Source organism: Sus scrofa, chromosome 14 (genome assembly GCF_054392235.1).
Source record: "Sus scrofa isolate SSC_HxYL_T2T_F1_AM1 chromosome 14, Sscrofa_HxYL_maternal_Yorkshire_Landrace_v2.0, whole genome shotgun sequence".
NCBI classification, from domain to species: domain Eukaryota; kingdom Metazoa; phylum Chordata; class Mammalia; order Artiodactyla; family Suidae; genus Sus; species Sus scrofa.
The window spans coordinates 53516343-53531637 of NC_139396.1; the positions used below are offsets into that span (position 1 = coordinate 53516343).

General features: G+C 46.5%; 2 protein-coding genes across 4 annotated transcripts in view; both read left to right on the forward strand.

Annotated features, from left to right (window-relative positions):
- CCDC63 (coiled-coil domain containing 63) overlaps positions 1–8745 on the forward strand; it is a 168004-nt gene extending 159259 nt beyond the window's left edge. For both annotated transcript variants that reach the window (XM_084996256.1, XM_021072531.2), the window contains one exon: positions 8530–8745. In XM_084996256.1, the coding sequence (XP_084852382.1) occupies positions 8530–8624 (95 nt within the window). In that variant the 3' untranslated portion in view covers positions 8625–8745. The remainder of the gene's footprint in view (positions 1–8529) is intronic.
- CUX2 (cut like homeobox 2) overlaps positions 1–15295 on the forward strand; it is a 296127-nt gene that overhangs the window by 714 nt on the left and 280118 nt on the right. The gene's annotated exons all lie outside the window — the stretch shown is intronic.

Genomic DNA, 15295 nt, shown 5'->3' on the forward strand with positions numbered 1-15295 from the left:
GTCAGAACTCACAGAACCACACAGAAAAAAAAGTGAATTTTATTGTATGTATATTATATATACAATATATATGTATACTTACCTGTGTATGTACATATATATTTAAATTAGGACTCTTACAATAGGCTAGGGAGTTACTGCTTAATGGGTACAGAGTTTCTGTTTGGGATGATGAAAATTTTTGGAAAAAGATAGTGATGATGGTTGCTCAGCACTGCGAATGTAATTAATGCCACTGAACTGTAGATTTAAAAATAGCTAAAATGACATTTTATATTAAATACATTTTACCAGAATTTCTTTAAGTGAAAAAAAAGGAGTCATGGTGTAGATTTCAGGCATGGCTGAATCCAGGATTTTGTTCATCCCTCAGGCTCTTTTCTTTCTTTCTTTCTTTTATTTTTAAGTCTTTTGTCTTTTTAAGGCCGCACCCGTGGCATACGGAGGTTCCCAGGCTAGGGATCCAATCGGAGCTGTTGCTGCCCGCCTACACCAGAGCCGCAGCAATACTAGATCTGAGCCGCATCTGCGGCCTACACCACAGCTCACAGCAGCACGGGATCCCTAACCCACTGAGCGAGGCCAGGGATTGAGCCCGTAACCTCATGGTTCCTAGTTGGATTCGTTTCCGCTGTGCCACGAGGGAACTCCTCTCAGACTCTTTTCGCCCCACCCTCTATCTTGGCATTTTTTCCATCAGGCTCTCCCCAAGTGGTGACAGAGATGGCCTTGGGCAATTCCAGGTATACCTCTTCTCAGCTCAGCAACTGGGCGCAGGAGGGAAGTGAAACTTTCCCAATAGTTACTGAAAGTTCCACCTTTGAGTCTCATTGGCCTGCCTTAGGACATGAACTTGAGCCTCAACCAATCACTGGGGCCAAGGGATTAGAGTGATCTGATTGGCCAGCCTGCCGGAGCTGGGGGAGTAGCCCCACCCAAACCCTTTGGAGGGAGAGCTGGGAGGGATGGGTCTCAAAGAAAACCGAGGAGCTTTGCCAGCAGCCCCCACACCCAAGTTAAATGTTGAATGGCCCAGCCCCAATTCTCTGCCCGACATTTCGGCAGGCTGTGCCATTCTGTCCTTACTTCTCTCCAGCAAAACCCACGTAGGTACAACATACACTCATCATTCCATCCCTGGGTTTGCATAAAAACCCACGTCCACGAAGTAGCAACTGCAATGTTTTTCAATCACACAGCAGAGATATTTAAAAATATCACCCATATGTGTTTTAAATACAGGCAAATAGCTGGCAAGGCAGCCGGCTTCACACCCGCGTGCCATTCTGAGTTATAATCTTATCGCTTCCAACTCTCAAAATCACACGTTGAAGGCCAGACAAGCCCAGAACACTGCTAAGGATGCGCGTCTACCCAGAATCTTCCCAACTGCGGAGCCTGGCTTTCTTTCCTGATAGAGGAAACATCTATGATCCTGGGAAGAAATTTAAGAGGCCCTGGGCTTGAGCTGAATTGTTTGCTCTCCCCTGGGAATACAGAAATGGAACCAGGAAGTTTTTCCTGAAGTTTAGGAAGTTTTCCAAACTCTGCCATGAAACCACCTTCACCGGTCCAGCCCACACTAGCTCTCTCACTGCCCCACTCCTGCCTGCCCATAGTGTCATCTATCTGGTATTAAAGTCTTTAAAACCCAACCTTGCTTTACATGCCATCTTATAATTTGAGACGCCCCATGTTTTCTCACCATCCAGATTTATACTTTCCTTTAATATCCAGACAAATCACCCTTCTGCTATATGTATAATTCCAACTCAAAGTGGCTAAAATTATAATAGGTTTTCTTTATCGCATACAAGAAGCACAAAGGTAGGCAGGTCCAAGTTTGGTATGATCAGTGGCTGTGTGCGCAGCAGTTCTCTACCCTGTCATTCTTTGTGTGGCCTTTACCTTCAGCCTGCTTCTCATCATGGCCCCCAAAAGGCTGCCCCTGCACCAGGCATCCCAGCTAGGTACAGAGACATCTACAGAAGCACTTTGGCAGTTGTCCCCCCACATTTCACTGGCTAGACCTTAGTCACATGTCCACTCCTAGGCCAGTCACCAGCGAGGGCAGTGGGAGAGGAAGCACTAAGAAAAGTAGGAAGAAGAGGGAGGAGGGAGGAAATCAACAGGGTCATGGAGGAGATTTCTGAGAAATCTTGGGGAGCCCTTTTAACCTCTTTATAGTCTCTCAGGGGATTGGTACAGATTTCACTCTCTCTCTAAACCTTCCCTCCCTGCCCTGGTCATTCAGGGTGCTGCATGGGCTCCACTAAGATACTTTAAGTCTTACCAGTCTTGTTCCAAAACCTCTGGAATATGAAAGCTTTTATTTTCAAGTTTGTAGCAAACTCATTTGGCTGCAAAATCTGCCCAGGAATGGCGCAATGTATAGACTTAAAACAACAGGGAGTTCCTGTTGTGATTCCGTGGGTTACCAACCTGACATAGTGCCTGTGAGGATTCATGTTTGATCCCTGGCCTCAGTGGGTTAAGGATCTGGCATTGCCGTGAGCTGTGGTATAGGTCTCAGATGAGGCTTGGATCCCTCGTTGCTGTGGCGTAGGCTGGCACCTGCAGCTCCAGTTCAATCCCTAGCCTGGGAACCTCCCTATGCCACAAGTACAGCCCTAAAAAGCAAAAATCAAACAAACAAGCAAACCAACAACACCACTTGATGTGAACAGTCACACGTTTTCCGTAGAAGTATCAGCATGTTGGGCCACATGGTGCTGCCCAGACTCTGCACGTCATATGAGGTTTGTGGTATCATAGACATCTGAGAAATTCAGAATTCTAAAATACACATGATCCCAAGAGGTTTGGATAAAGTAGGTTATGAAGTTTGATGATTATTATTACCATCTCAATTTTACAGGTGAGGAAAATGAAACTGTTTCAGTTGCTTGCCCAAATTTCCATAGTGAGTGTGGCCTGGATTTAAATTTGGAATGTCTATGGGAGTTCCCTTCTTGGCTCAGCCGTTAATGAACCCTACTAGGATCCATGAGAATGCAGGTTCGATCCCTGGCCTCGCTCAGTGGGTTAAGGATCTGGCGTTGCCGTGAGCTGTGGTGTAGGTCGCAGACTCACCTCGGATCATGTGTGGCTGTGGCTGTGGTGTAGGCCAGCAGCTGTAGCTCCGACTAGACCCCTAGCCTGGGAACCTCCATACGCCTTGAGTTCAGCCCTAAAAAGCAAAAAAAAAAAAAAAAAAAATGGAATATCTAAAGTCAAAGCCAAGGAAGGCTGCCACCCAACATAACCCTTTAATCCTTCCCATCAACATGCACAATTTTTGCTGTATCCATGTACCATATATTGTTATTTACTTAATATTTTCCTCTAGCCTGGCTCACTTTTTACTTAAATAAATATCTTCATAAAAGGAAACTTTCTATCACCACTCTAAATGGAAAACTGGCATCTCTTGCCATAAATAGAAAATAGCTACATATAAATAAATACATTTAGAGTAAAGTAATAAATTAAATTCTTGCCTGCCAGAGGAGCTGAGCCTGAGAGCTGAGATTTTTCCAGAGGCAGAGACATTACAGACATGATAGCACCTAAGTAGAGCTTTCCTTTGGAGCAGTCAGAAAGATTGAGAGACATTTAAAACAGGGTGGGCTTCCTCCCAATGAGATCCAAAGTGATAGAATGTTCCATGTATGCTCGCTCTAGAAACATCTGGAAGCACTTTGGGAAGTACCGAGCTGTGCACACCTGGGCAGCTGCCCAGCTCACACCTTCCCCATGGTGTCCACACAAATGCTACCTACCTGCTGCCTGAGAGTAACTGACTCCACACTCTGTGATCCAGGTTTAGCCACTTGGCCTCTTCCCTTTTGTCTTTGGCCTTGACCCTATAAGAGTATGCTTCAAGGAGGTTCTGTTGTGGCTCAGTGGGTCAACTAGTATCCATGAGGATGCGGGTTTGATCCCTGGCCTTGTTTAGTGGGCTAAGAATCCAGCATTGCCATGAGCTGTGGTGTAGGTCGCACACATGGCTCAGATCTGGCGTTGCTGTGGCTGTGGCGTAGGCCGACAAACTACAGCTCCGATTTGATGCCTAGCCTGGGAACCTCCATATGCTGTGGGTGCGGCACTAAAAAGACAAAAAAAAGAATATGCTTCGAGAGCTATTAGAAGCTGTGGTTTCAGATTTGTAGTCAGAGTAAAAGGAGCAAAATTAAGCTGACATCCAGACCGGTGCACATGAAAGACAGCAAGAGAGAGTCTAGGCTGTGCTGAGGGCCTAGGTTGGGGTGTTTCCAACCAAATTCCTGCCCTTTGGGGATATGGGAGCCAAAAATTCGTTCTCTTGCTCAAGTTCATCCAGCTGAAGAAGCCTTTATTAAAAAAGACAGGCGATACGGTCTGGTCAGCAAGCACCAAACTTGAGGATGCCACAAGGATTTACAAAGGAGGTGTGTGATGGTCAGTTTGATGTGTTCGCTTGGCTAGGTGTTCGTGCTCAATTATTCAAACTCTAATCTGGGTGTTGCTGTGAATGTATTTTGTAGACGTGACTGAAATCTATAATCAATTGACTTTAAATAAAGGTGACTGTATAATCTGAATGGGCCTGGTTCAATCAGTTTGAAAGGCTTAAAGAGCAGATCTGAGACTTCCTTGAAGACATGGAAATCCCTCTTGTAGAGAGGAGCTTTATCCTAGAGTCCCAGGCTGCCCTTCCTGACAGCCTGCTCTACAGATTTCAGACTTGGCTAGTCAGCCCCACAATGGCACAAACGGATTCCTTGCAATAAATCTCTTACTATACATCTCCTAGTTCTATTTCCCTGGCAGAACCCTGACAGATTCAGTAGGAAAGGAGAACTTGTGTGGAAGGATATGTATGTTTCAAATATTTTGAAGAGTTCTTTGGTGGCTCAGCAGGTTAAGGGTCCAGTGTTGCCACTGCTGTGGCTCAGGTCACTGCCCTGACACGGGTTCAATCACTGGCTCTGGAACTTCTGCATGCAGTGGGTATGGCCCACAAACAAACAAAACCCCCTAAAAACCCATTTTGATAAATATGTGTGACTTTCTCATGTTTCTGTCATTCTTGGCTCCATGAGAAGGGTTAATAGTCAAGTCCTTTCTACTTGTCAAGGAAAAATAGAACTGGGTTTTGGAGTTCCCGTCGTGGCTCAGCAGTTAATGAATCTGACTAGCATCCGTGAGGACACAGGTTCCATCCCTGGCCTTGCTCAGTGGGTTAAGGATCCGGTGTTGCCATGAGCTGTGGTATGGGTAGCAGACACAGACGGCTCGGATCCAGTGTTGCTGTGGCTGTGGCGTAGGGTGGTAGCTACAGATCTGATTCAACCCCTAGCCTGAAAATCTTCATATGCCATGGGTGCAGCCCTAAAAAAAAGCAAAACAAAACAAAACAAAACAAAACCTGTTTTTTGGTGGATTTGACCTTTCCCAGGCTCTTGTGGGAAAAAAAAAAAAAAAGGGCAAAGGGGACTTCCCGTTGTGGCGCAGTGGTTAATGAATCCGACTAGGAACCATGAGGTTGCGGGTTCGGTCCCTGCCCTTGCTCAGTGGATTAATGATCCGGCGTTGCCATGAGCTGTGGTATAGGTTGCAGACGCAGCTCGGATCCTGAGTTGCTGTGGCTGTGGCGTAGGCCGGCAGCTACAGCTCCGATTCGACCCCTAGCCTGGGAACCTCCATATGCCACAGGAGTGGCCCAAAGAAATAGCAAAAAGGCAAAAAAAGTGGGGGGGGCAAAGGGAAGCTTGTAGGAGGGGGGAGTATCTGGGTGGAGGAAGAGACAAAATGTCTTGGATAAGTGGGAGAAAGTGGGTTTCCTTCTCCTCCATTCCACCTATCTCGGAGCAGGGAGAGATTTCCAGGGCAGTGAGGGGAAGGAAAGAGAAGGGTCTGTGGGTGTTGAGAACAGAGAGGATCTGAACCCCGTTTCCTCACGCTGCTGCAAGACCCCAGAGGTGGAGTGGTTCATGGTGTGTCTAGACCAGGGAGAGCCCTGCAAGGGTACCTGCATCTGAGCCCATACCTTGTATTGACAGGACCTTTGTCTAGGGTGTGCGAGGGGGAGGGACTACATCTTTTTTCAGCATAGGTACCACCATATGCATGTGTGTTGACAGCAAAGATGAACAGCCACCAGGGGGGAGCTGCTTCTCCCTTGCCCTCAACTCTCGTTTTTTGGGGGGCCCCCAGGAAGCACCTTGCTTTAAGAAAACTGACATATGCTCTTCCCAGATAAAACTTGTCTTTGTGAAAAACAAAACCAAACCTGATATATGGAAATTGGAACTTACCTAAATGATTGATAGCCATCTTCAACAGTCACTGTGTACCCAGTGTGTATCCACTGGGTCCATGTGCTATGATTTCAGACCCAAAGGTGGCCCCATAAGGAAAGAGGTTCAGGAAAATGAAGCATTTCCAGGGCCACATGCTGGGTGTTCCACAGCAGATTTAGCTCTTGCTTTTCTCATGAAAGCAAACAACCCTCTGACCCACTCCATGTTTTAAAATTCATTTTGATCTATTTCAGATATGAGAGTATATAAAGGGTAATATTAGAGCATCCGAATACCTACCCCCTGTCTTTCAAAGAAAAAATTAAAAGATTAGCAGCTAAAGCTCTTACCTCCACCTCCCCAATCTCAGTCCCTTCCGCTCTCCTTCCTTCCAGGAGGTGCTCTCTGTCGTGATCTTGGTGATCGGCCCAGAGAGTTTACACTTTACCAAAATCTGTGAATATATCCTTAAACAATTAGAAGACGGTTGCCTGCTCTCCATGTTCACATGAATAGGATCATGCTGTTTGTGTGCCTCAGCCAGTTGCTTTCTTCACTTAGCGTTACTGTTCATGAGAAATCTCCACATTGAATAGTGTGGTTCTGAATCATTTGCTTCCTCTACTTACAGATTTCCATTGTGTGAGTCCAGGACAATTTATTTATCCAAGCTACTGTTGATGGGCATTTGGGTTGTTATTTTTTACCTTTTTTTTTTAGTATTATGAACAATCATTTATAAAGATAACAAATCATTTATATTCTCCCAAGCGCAAGAGTTCCTGGTGAACACATCCCTAGGGGTAGATTGCTGGGGCACGTGGCCTGCACATCTCCTACTTTACTAAACTTCCAGGTTGTAGGTGCTTGTGCCAGTTACACCCCCACCAGCAGTGCACGAGAGGTTCATTTGTTCCACATTCTCACCAACATTTGGTATTATCAGGCTTTGACATTTTAGCCAATCTGATTAGTGTGAAATGGTACACCATTGGGGGTTTAATTTGAATTTTTCCTAGTTACTCGTGAAGCCAAGTAGCTTTTCAGCTATTTACTAGCTATTTGAGGGTCTTCTTCTGTGAAACACCAGTCTGGGGCTGTCACATGGAATTCTAGAAAGGGATCTCTTTAGGAAGGGCCACCGTTGGGATATTTAAGTTTTTGTTTCTTTTGAAGCACCAACGTGCCAAACAAGTTGATGTTCAAGACCCTAACAAAGAAGAGAAGCAGGGTGAGGGTTGGGAGTGGGGCACTGAGGCAAGAAAGTGGGACTCCCAGCTCTTTCTCTCAGGATGCCCTGTAGTAGTCACCACTGCGTGGAGGCCTGAGGACAGCTGCCATTTCTGCAGGTCTCATACTTCTCACTGTTTGGATCTTCATGCCACCACTCTTGAGTCACGCAGGGAGTGGCACTTACAGCTGTGAAAAACGAGGCCTCTGAGGTGTTAGGCGAATTTCCCAAGGCCACATGGCATCATGACTCTGGCTGGCACCACAGAACCCAGAACCAGTGGTGAAAGTCACTAGGAAGGCTGGTCACCTAGGAACCTCACCTGTGGGCCATGGTGTGTCCTGTCAGGGCAGTTGCATGGCCTAAATAGGGACTCAGTGGGAACCACCATCTGATTTCAGGAAACTCACAATCTTAGGTCAGGAGGTCACAGAAGGCCAAGAGCACAAAGCCCCATGGCATCCAGCTTGGGTGACTGGGGGGAGGGAAATCAAGGTTGGTGAAACCAAGGACTGGCTCAGGAAGGGGTGCACGGTTCAGCCTGCCCGTGAGGTCACACTGGATGCACTTGCTGCAGCAACAAATAGGCCCCGGTGCACAGTAGCTCAGCATGAGAGACATGTGTTTCATAGCCAGGAGACAGTTCTTGGCAAGTGTTCCTGGGTGGTGGAGGCTGTCCTCCACATGTGATCCAGGAAGCCAGGCTCCTCCCTCCCCTTGAGTCTTGCATCCGCCTTCTGGAACCAGTGGTCCAGGCATGTTCATGCTAAAGACAGTATGCATATCTTAAGATGTGGGCTCAGAACTGGCAGGCCAGCATTTCTAGTTCATTCTCTAGGCCAAAGCAGGTCACATGGCCAAACTCAAGCCCCGGTGGCAGGGATATATGCCTTGCCCACAGTGGGATGGACACTGCTAAGTCACGTAGCACTGTGCCTGAGTAGAGGGAAAGGCGAGGAATTAGGGTCAGTGATGCTATTGACCACAGATAGATGTTATTTTCCTATTTTCTAGAGGAGGATGCTGATATCCGGAGAGGTTATGCATCTGGATGTAAGCCACACAGCCAGGCAACCACAGATTCAGGATTCAAACCCAGCAGCTGTTGAACCCCCAAGTCCAGGCTCCCGCCGACACCATGCCACATCAAAACTTAACTCCCCTACGGCTGGCATCATTGGGCAGCCATTTCCCGGTGACTGACTTTTAAATAAAATATGGCATGCACAATTTCCTGTGCCTAATCTCTCTTTTACATGCATCTCTTGTCTGGGCTACCATCTGTGCCTTTACTCTGTAGTGACGCTTCAGCAGTGGGGCGAGGCCTTGCCAGCCAGGTTCCCTCCACCTTGATGCCACTTAGCAGTCTCCAGCAGATGCAGATTTTCTGACACAGGATCCCATGATTAGCAGATGCTCTTTAATTAGCTTTATTTCCATCGTGTTTATTGCATCCCTGAGATTATCTTAATTCCATAGCCCTCCAGAATACACACGATGCCTAGGGGGCCATTTGCCTCCCTGGGGATTGGGAGGAAGAATGGGACTGTCAGTGACTCTCATGGGGAAGTACTTGCCCTCTAAAACCAGACTTCAGTCTATAGGGAAGTTTCTAGACTTAGGAGAGGCTGGGAGGTCAGAGGTAATAGGGCAGCTCAGTAGGAGTTTTTCTAGGGCCACACGGTCAGCATATGGAGGTTCCCAGGCTAGTGGTCTAAGCAGAGCTGTAACCACCAGCCTGCGCCAGAGCCACAGCAACGCGGGATCTGAGCCGCGTCTGCAACCTACACCACAGGTCACGGCAATGCCAGATCCTTAACCCACTGAGCAAGGCCAGGGATCGAACCTGCAACCTCATGGTTCCCAGTCGGATTTGTTAACCACTGCGCCACGACAGGAACTCCTCTGCCTGGATTTTAATCCACTCCCTAGCTCTGTGACCCCAGGGCAAGTTACATCATCTCTGTGTCTTCATCTGTAAAATGGGACTAATAAAAGCCCTACCTCATGGAGTTGTTATGATGTTGAATGAATGAAATCTTTTTTTCTTTTTTTCTTTTTGTCTTTTGTCTTTTGTCTTTTCTAGGGCCGCATGCTCGGCATATGGAGGTTCCTAGGCCAGGGGTCGAATTGGAGCTGTAGCCACTGACGTACACCGCAGCCACAGCAACATCAGATCCGAGCTGCGTCTGCGACCTACACCATAGCTCACGACAACGCCAGATCCTTAACCCACTGAGCGAGGCCAGGGATCGAACCCGCAACCTCATGGTTACTAGTCAGGTTCATTAACCACTGCGCCACGATGGGAACTCCTGAATGAATTAATTCTTAGTGCTTAGAGAAGTGCCTGGCAAACAGAGATTATGTTATAATGAATCATAGTTATATAACTATTATATTGGGCTTCTGAGAATCATCTATTGCCCACTTCTCCAAATATTTGTGTTTCCTAAACCTCAACACTGGTAATGGCAGTCTACATTTATGGGGTACTTATTGATGGCAGGCTCTTTGTGTGGACTGTCTTACTTAATTTTCACCACAACACTAAGAAGTCCCTAGTGTACAGATGGGGAAACAGGTTTTGAAAGGTGGAGTGCCTTGCCCCACATCTTGAAAGTGACTGAGCCAGGATTTGAATCAGAGTTTGAACTGAGGTCCCTCTGACTCCAGCCCTGCTTTTTGTTGCCCCCAAACTTTACCTGTATTTGACCTGAGAGGAATGGAGACAGAGGGTAACTGTCTTTGCTTCCATGATGTTGTTGCTTCTTCCAACCAAGCTCCTGGGGGCTTGATCCCACTTCACAGTTGATGAAGCAGGATCAGGGTGGGGAAGTGACTTGCCCAAGGACATGGGTAGGAAGGGGAGAGGCAGGAGTCGCAGCTCCTTTTGAACTCACGTCTGACTACACACTCTGTCTAGGCTGTCTGACCCTGAGATAGCAATTGGTTCTGTGTCCATGATGTTGTTTGCTTCTTCTGAACACTGGTTTGAGAATTTTACCCCCATTTTACAGCTGAGCATACTGAGGCTTGGGAGAGAAGCCAGCAAGTGGCAGAGCAGTGATGCAAACTCCTGCCTCTGGACCCAATGTGCTTTTCCCTGCCTTTGGCCAAAGAAATTGCCATCTGAGCAAGACAGAGGAGGAGATAAGGGAGATTTAAAGGGGCGGGGGATATCCCAAAGTCTAGCTTTGGGATCACTCATTTATTGCCAGCCTACCGGGGTGCTGGCCAGGGCCATCCATTCTCTGTTTCCAGGGGTGCTCAGGCTTAGAGCTAGGGTTGGCTATACACCAAGTGTCCACCAGGTGGGGCTTTCGCTAAAGACCGGGCTTCAGGAAGACCCAAGAGAGACCTCGCTGCTCCACCTTGAGAAGTACAACCAGGCACACAGGCCACATGTTTCTATCTGTACAGTATGCTCCCCTACATGCACACATGAGCTGTACAAACCCAAGAATCTGGCTTGTGTGCAAATGTCCATGAATAGATGTGTGCACTGGCATGCAGGCATTTGTGCTTGTGTGTATGTGCAAATGTGTACACATGTGAACACGTACAGAGATATAGGCAAACAGTGTGAGCGCACATGTGTATGTGTGTGTGTACACGTGCAAATATGCACACATGTGTGTGCAAAAGAGGGTGTGGCATACAGATGGTAGGGTAGACCTGAGTTCCTCAGAATCATTTCCAAATGTTTCCTAGGCTGTTTGGAGGCAGGGGGCTGGGGCAGGGTCCCCAATGCCTGGCACATTTGCCGAAGATCCTGATGGACACCAAGGATTTGCAATAAGAAAAGTCATGGTAGGAGGGCTAGATTTATTTGCTGGGACATGGAGTTTTTGAAATGGGGTAGGGCTTTGCTCCCCCAGATGCTGAATTCTAAAGAACTCGGTCTAATAAAGTCCACAGAGGTTTCTGGGGTTGGAGGAACAGGGACCCAACCTTCAAAGAGAGCTTCTAGAACCTTCATTCTGGATTCCCAGAGCTTTGCAGAGTGTGGCTGGAGACTGCTGGTGCAAGGGACAGTCAGTGGGATCCAACCCTGACTCAGCCCCTCACCAGCTGGCAAGTGAATTCAAAGCCCCTCAGAGGAGTTAGAGGCCACTGATAAAGGGAGGGGTGGCGATCAATGTTAAGAACTTAGGCCCTAGCATCAAACAGAACAGGATCTGACCCCCAGCTCTGTTGCTTACAGGCTAGGTGACCTTGGGCAAGTCACTTACCCTCTCTGAGCCCTCATTTCCTCAGTTATTAAAGGGAGGAAATGGCCATACTTACCTCCAAGTGCTGTTATGAGGAGGAAATTAGATAATGGGCAGAGCCGGCCCTGCTTGTGGAAAGCAGGCCATAAACGACAATATTATCATTATTTTTCTGTCCTGTGGGGCCAAGTGGATCATCTTTTTGTTTGTAGGAGCCAAGAGCTAAGAAACCAAAAGCTCCAAGGAGGCTGAGAGAGTGGTAACTAAGGGACTGGCTGCTGGGGTGGTAAACACAGCCTCCGTTGGCTCCGATTTGTCTGAATGGCATCTTCTAGAAGCACCTTTGTTTACTTTCCTGCTGCCCTGAACTCAGGCAACAGGAACAGCTAGAGCCGGGGTCAAGGCTTTTGTAGCAAGGCTACCAAAGGATGCAGGTTTTCCCACCCAGCTTCCAAACCATCCTCAGCCATTGCCCTGCTGAGTGAACTTAGGTGAGCTGTTCTGTCTCTTTGAGCCTCAGTTTTCTTATGTGTAAAATGGACACAATCATGATAGGTTGTGAGATTTGAGAAGAATATTTGTGACACCCCCAGTGTGTAGTAGGCACCATTATGACAGTAATGATGACAGTGTGATGACTGGACAGGAACAAAAGGAAAAGTGTAAGCATTCACATCTCCCCATCTTACCAAAGAAAGAAAAGAATTCTTTCTTTTTTTGTTTGGCTACTGGGTGATATTTTGATGATTAGATGAAATGTGAGAACCTCAGATTTGAAGAAGGAGGAGAAACTAGAGCAGAGTGGGGGCAGAAATGGAGGAAGAGGGAGAAAAAGCTGGGGAAGGTGGAGACTGAGAGTGAGCGATGAGAGAGAGAAGATGGATGAGCCATTGCAGAGGAGAGAAATTAAAAATAGAAATTGGAGCGGTTGCTTTAATGAAGGGAATTTTGGGGAAAGAAGCAAAAAAAGGATTTTAAGGCATTAAGCTCTCCATACCCCACCCCTTAAGAAAGCCTGCGGTAATAGTCTATACTCTTCATGGGAGTTTTAAGGGTTCTGGTTTGTGGAGTTTAATTTGGGTAGAGGGTGGGGGTGCTAAAGGGTTCGGTTTGCTCTTCTCCAGGCACAAGATCTCTGTCTGGCTTGAGAGTTCACAGTCCTGGGAGCCGATGGAGGAATGGGTGCCCTAGTGGGCATGAAGCCAAGTGGGGCCACTTGAGCCAGATGTATGGAATCTGTGAGAGATGGAGAACCAAATGAGCGCCCTCAATTCCGTGGTGGTTGTTTCTGGGGACTTAGATCACTGTCCATTTTGCAAACTCTGCTGCTAAAATAGGAGTGCAGAATTGGAAGGCAGGTGTCTGTCCTGGGGCCAGCTTCTCAGAGGTTCAGGGAAACTGTGTGCCCGATGAAGAGCTCTAGAAACTCTAATTATCTAATGTTTCTATATCTCCTGGAAGCTGCCAAATGCCAAGTGGTGTTTGATTCTGGGGATACTCAAAGAAAGTTCAGTCCTTGTTCTGAAAGATCCAGTTCTGAAAGGGACTCTGGACTATTACATGACCAGAGCTACTGAGACCCTTAAAAAAAAAAAAAAAAAGACATGGCATAGTAAATCAGCTTAATAAGGGTAAAAAATTGTAGTTCAAATGGTCTGTGCTCTTGGAAAAGAAGGAACATGTTGAGTTTCTTTCTTTAAAATCATAGACTGCAGACACCTGCACCTGGAGTTGGTCTTTGTATGTGGTGTGAGGTAGGGCTCTAATTCTGTTTTTTCCCATATGGACAGCAAGTTGGCCCAGCAGCATATTGAAAATGAGGTCCATCTTTCCCCACTAGTTTATAATGCCAGTCCTGCCCTCCTATGTGTGAGTCCTTTCTATATTTGTGGGAATCTGTGTTTAGGCTTTTAATTTTGTCTATGAGTCTATTTGCCCTTCTTCTCATTGTCTTTATTATTACAGCTTTATAATAAGTCATGATATATGACAGGAAAAGTTCTCTCATCTTATTATTCTTCACACTTGCCTCAACTATTCTTGCCCTTGCATTGTCATAAGAATTTTAAGGTGGTCTTGTCAAGTTCTGTGAAAAGCCTTATTGGGATTTTGATTGGGATGGTATTAAATTTATGGATTAATTTTGAGAAATGGCATCTTCACCATAGTGTATCTCCCAGCCCATGAACATGGAATCTCTCTATTTAGTCAGATCTTCTTTCATAGACATCTCAAATGGATGTGGTATTGTGGTATGTATATCATCCACAGGCCCAGGAAAAAACAGATCCCCTCTACTCCAACTGAGTGAAGATTCCTGACGATAAAAGTAATTTGTGCTCATAAAAGAAATTAAGATGATGATGTGGAAATTATAAAAGGCCTTTAAAACCATTTCCTAGAACTAATGTCTATTAATCAATTGATACCTAGTTTTTCTTTACCATGTTTTAAGCAAAGGTGGGATTATTTATTAATATTGTTCTATAATCTGCTTATGTTCACTTTACCATAAATTCTGGATATCTCTTCACCTCAACACATATACACACCCCTCATCTTTCTTAATAATTGAATAATATTCTCTGGTGGGTGTATTGGTCAGGGTCCCAGTTTAAAAAAAAAAAAAAATCAGCTGGAATTTTTTTTTTTTTTTCCTTTTTTGGCCACCCCGCAGCATATGGAGTTCCTGGGCCAGGGATCAGATCCAAACTTTGTCGACCCAGGCTGCAGCAATGCTAGATCCTTAACCCACTGTGCCAAGCTGGGGATCAAACCTTTGTTCCAAGACACTCCCAAGCCGCCAGTCCCTTTGCACCATAGCAGGAACTCCAGCTGCCATTTTTAAAACTATTTACAGAGACTATTTATAGAGGTGTGGGCTTGGGAATATTGAGGCACTCAGATACTAGCAAGAGAGGGAAGCCATTTCCACCCCAGATCTGAAGAGATTGGGGGGAAAGGGAGAGGTTACTGGGACCCAGTGAGAACAAGAGAAGGACAGCTTAACAGGGGCTGTGGCTGTAGAAGGACTCAGTGACTGCCAGGACTGCAGTGAAGTAGGGTGGGAGCCGGGGAATAAATATCCCAACCTTTTGCTCCTCCTCCTTCTTATCTCTTACCAGGACCTCCCATTGGCCAAACCTAGATGGAAGCCAGAGAATTAGGAAGCCTGGGAGATGTAGTCCATAGGGATCAGATTCCTGGGACACTGAGCAGGGACTGGGGAAAGTGAATGGGCAAGGCGAGCAAAAGGAGAATAATCTGCACTCTACAAATATACTGTCATTTATTTAATTAGTCTCTTAACAGGGGAGGGGAATCAGGCCAAGGGAGCCTGTCCCTCTTGTATTGTTCCTTTCCAGTTTAATTGGTAATTGAGAGTTAGGACATAGTTAGAGCTAGAGCCCTTGCTTTCTAGGCATCCGCTTTTCCACTCATTCTTCCTTCCCCTGAGAATCAGGGGAGGTTCAAGTGCAAAGAGCCCCAGGCTTGATGTGTGACCCCAGGTGTCAGTGCTGATTTTGCCACCTTCACAACCATGTGACCATGAGCCAGCCACCTCC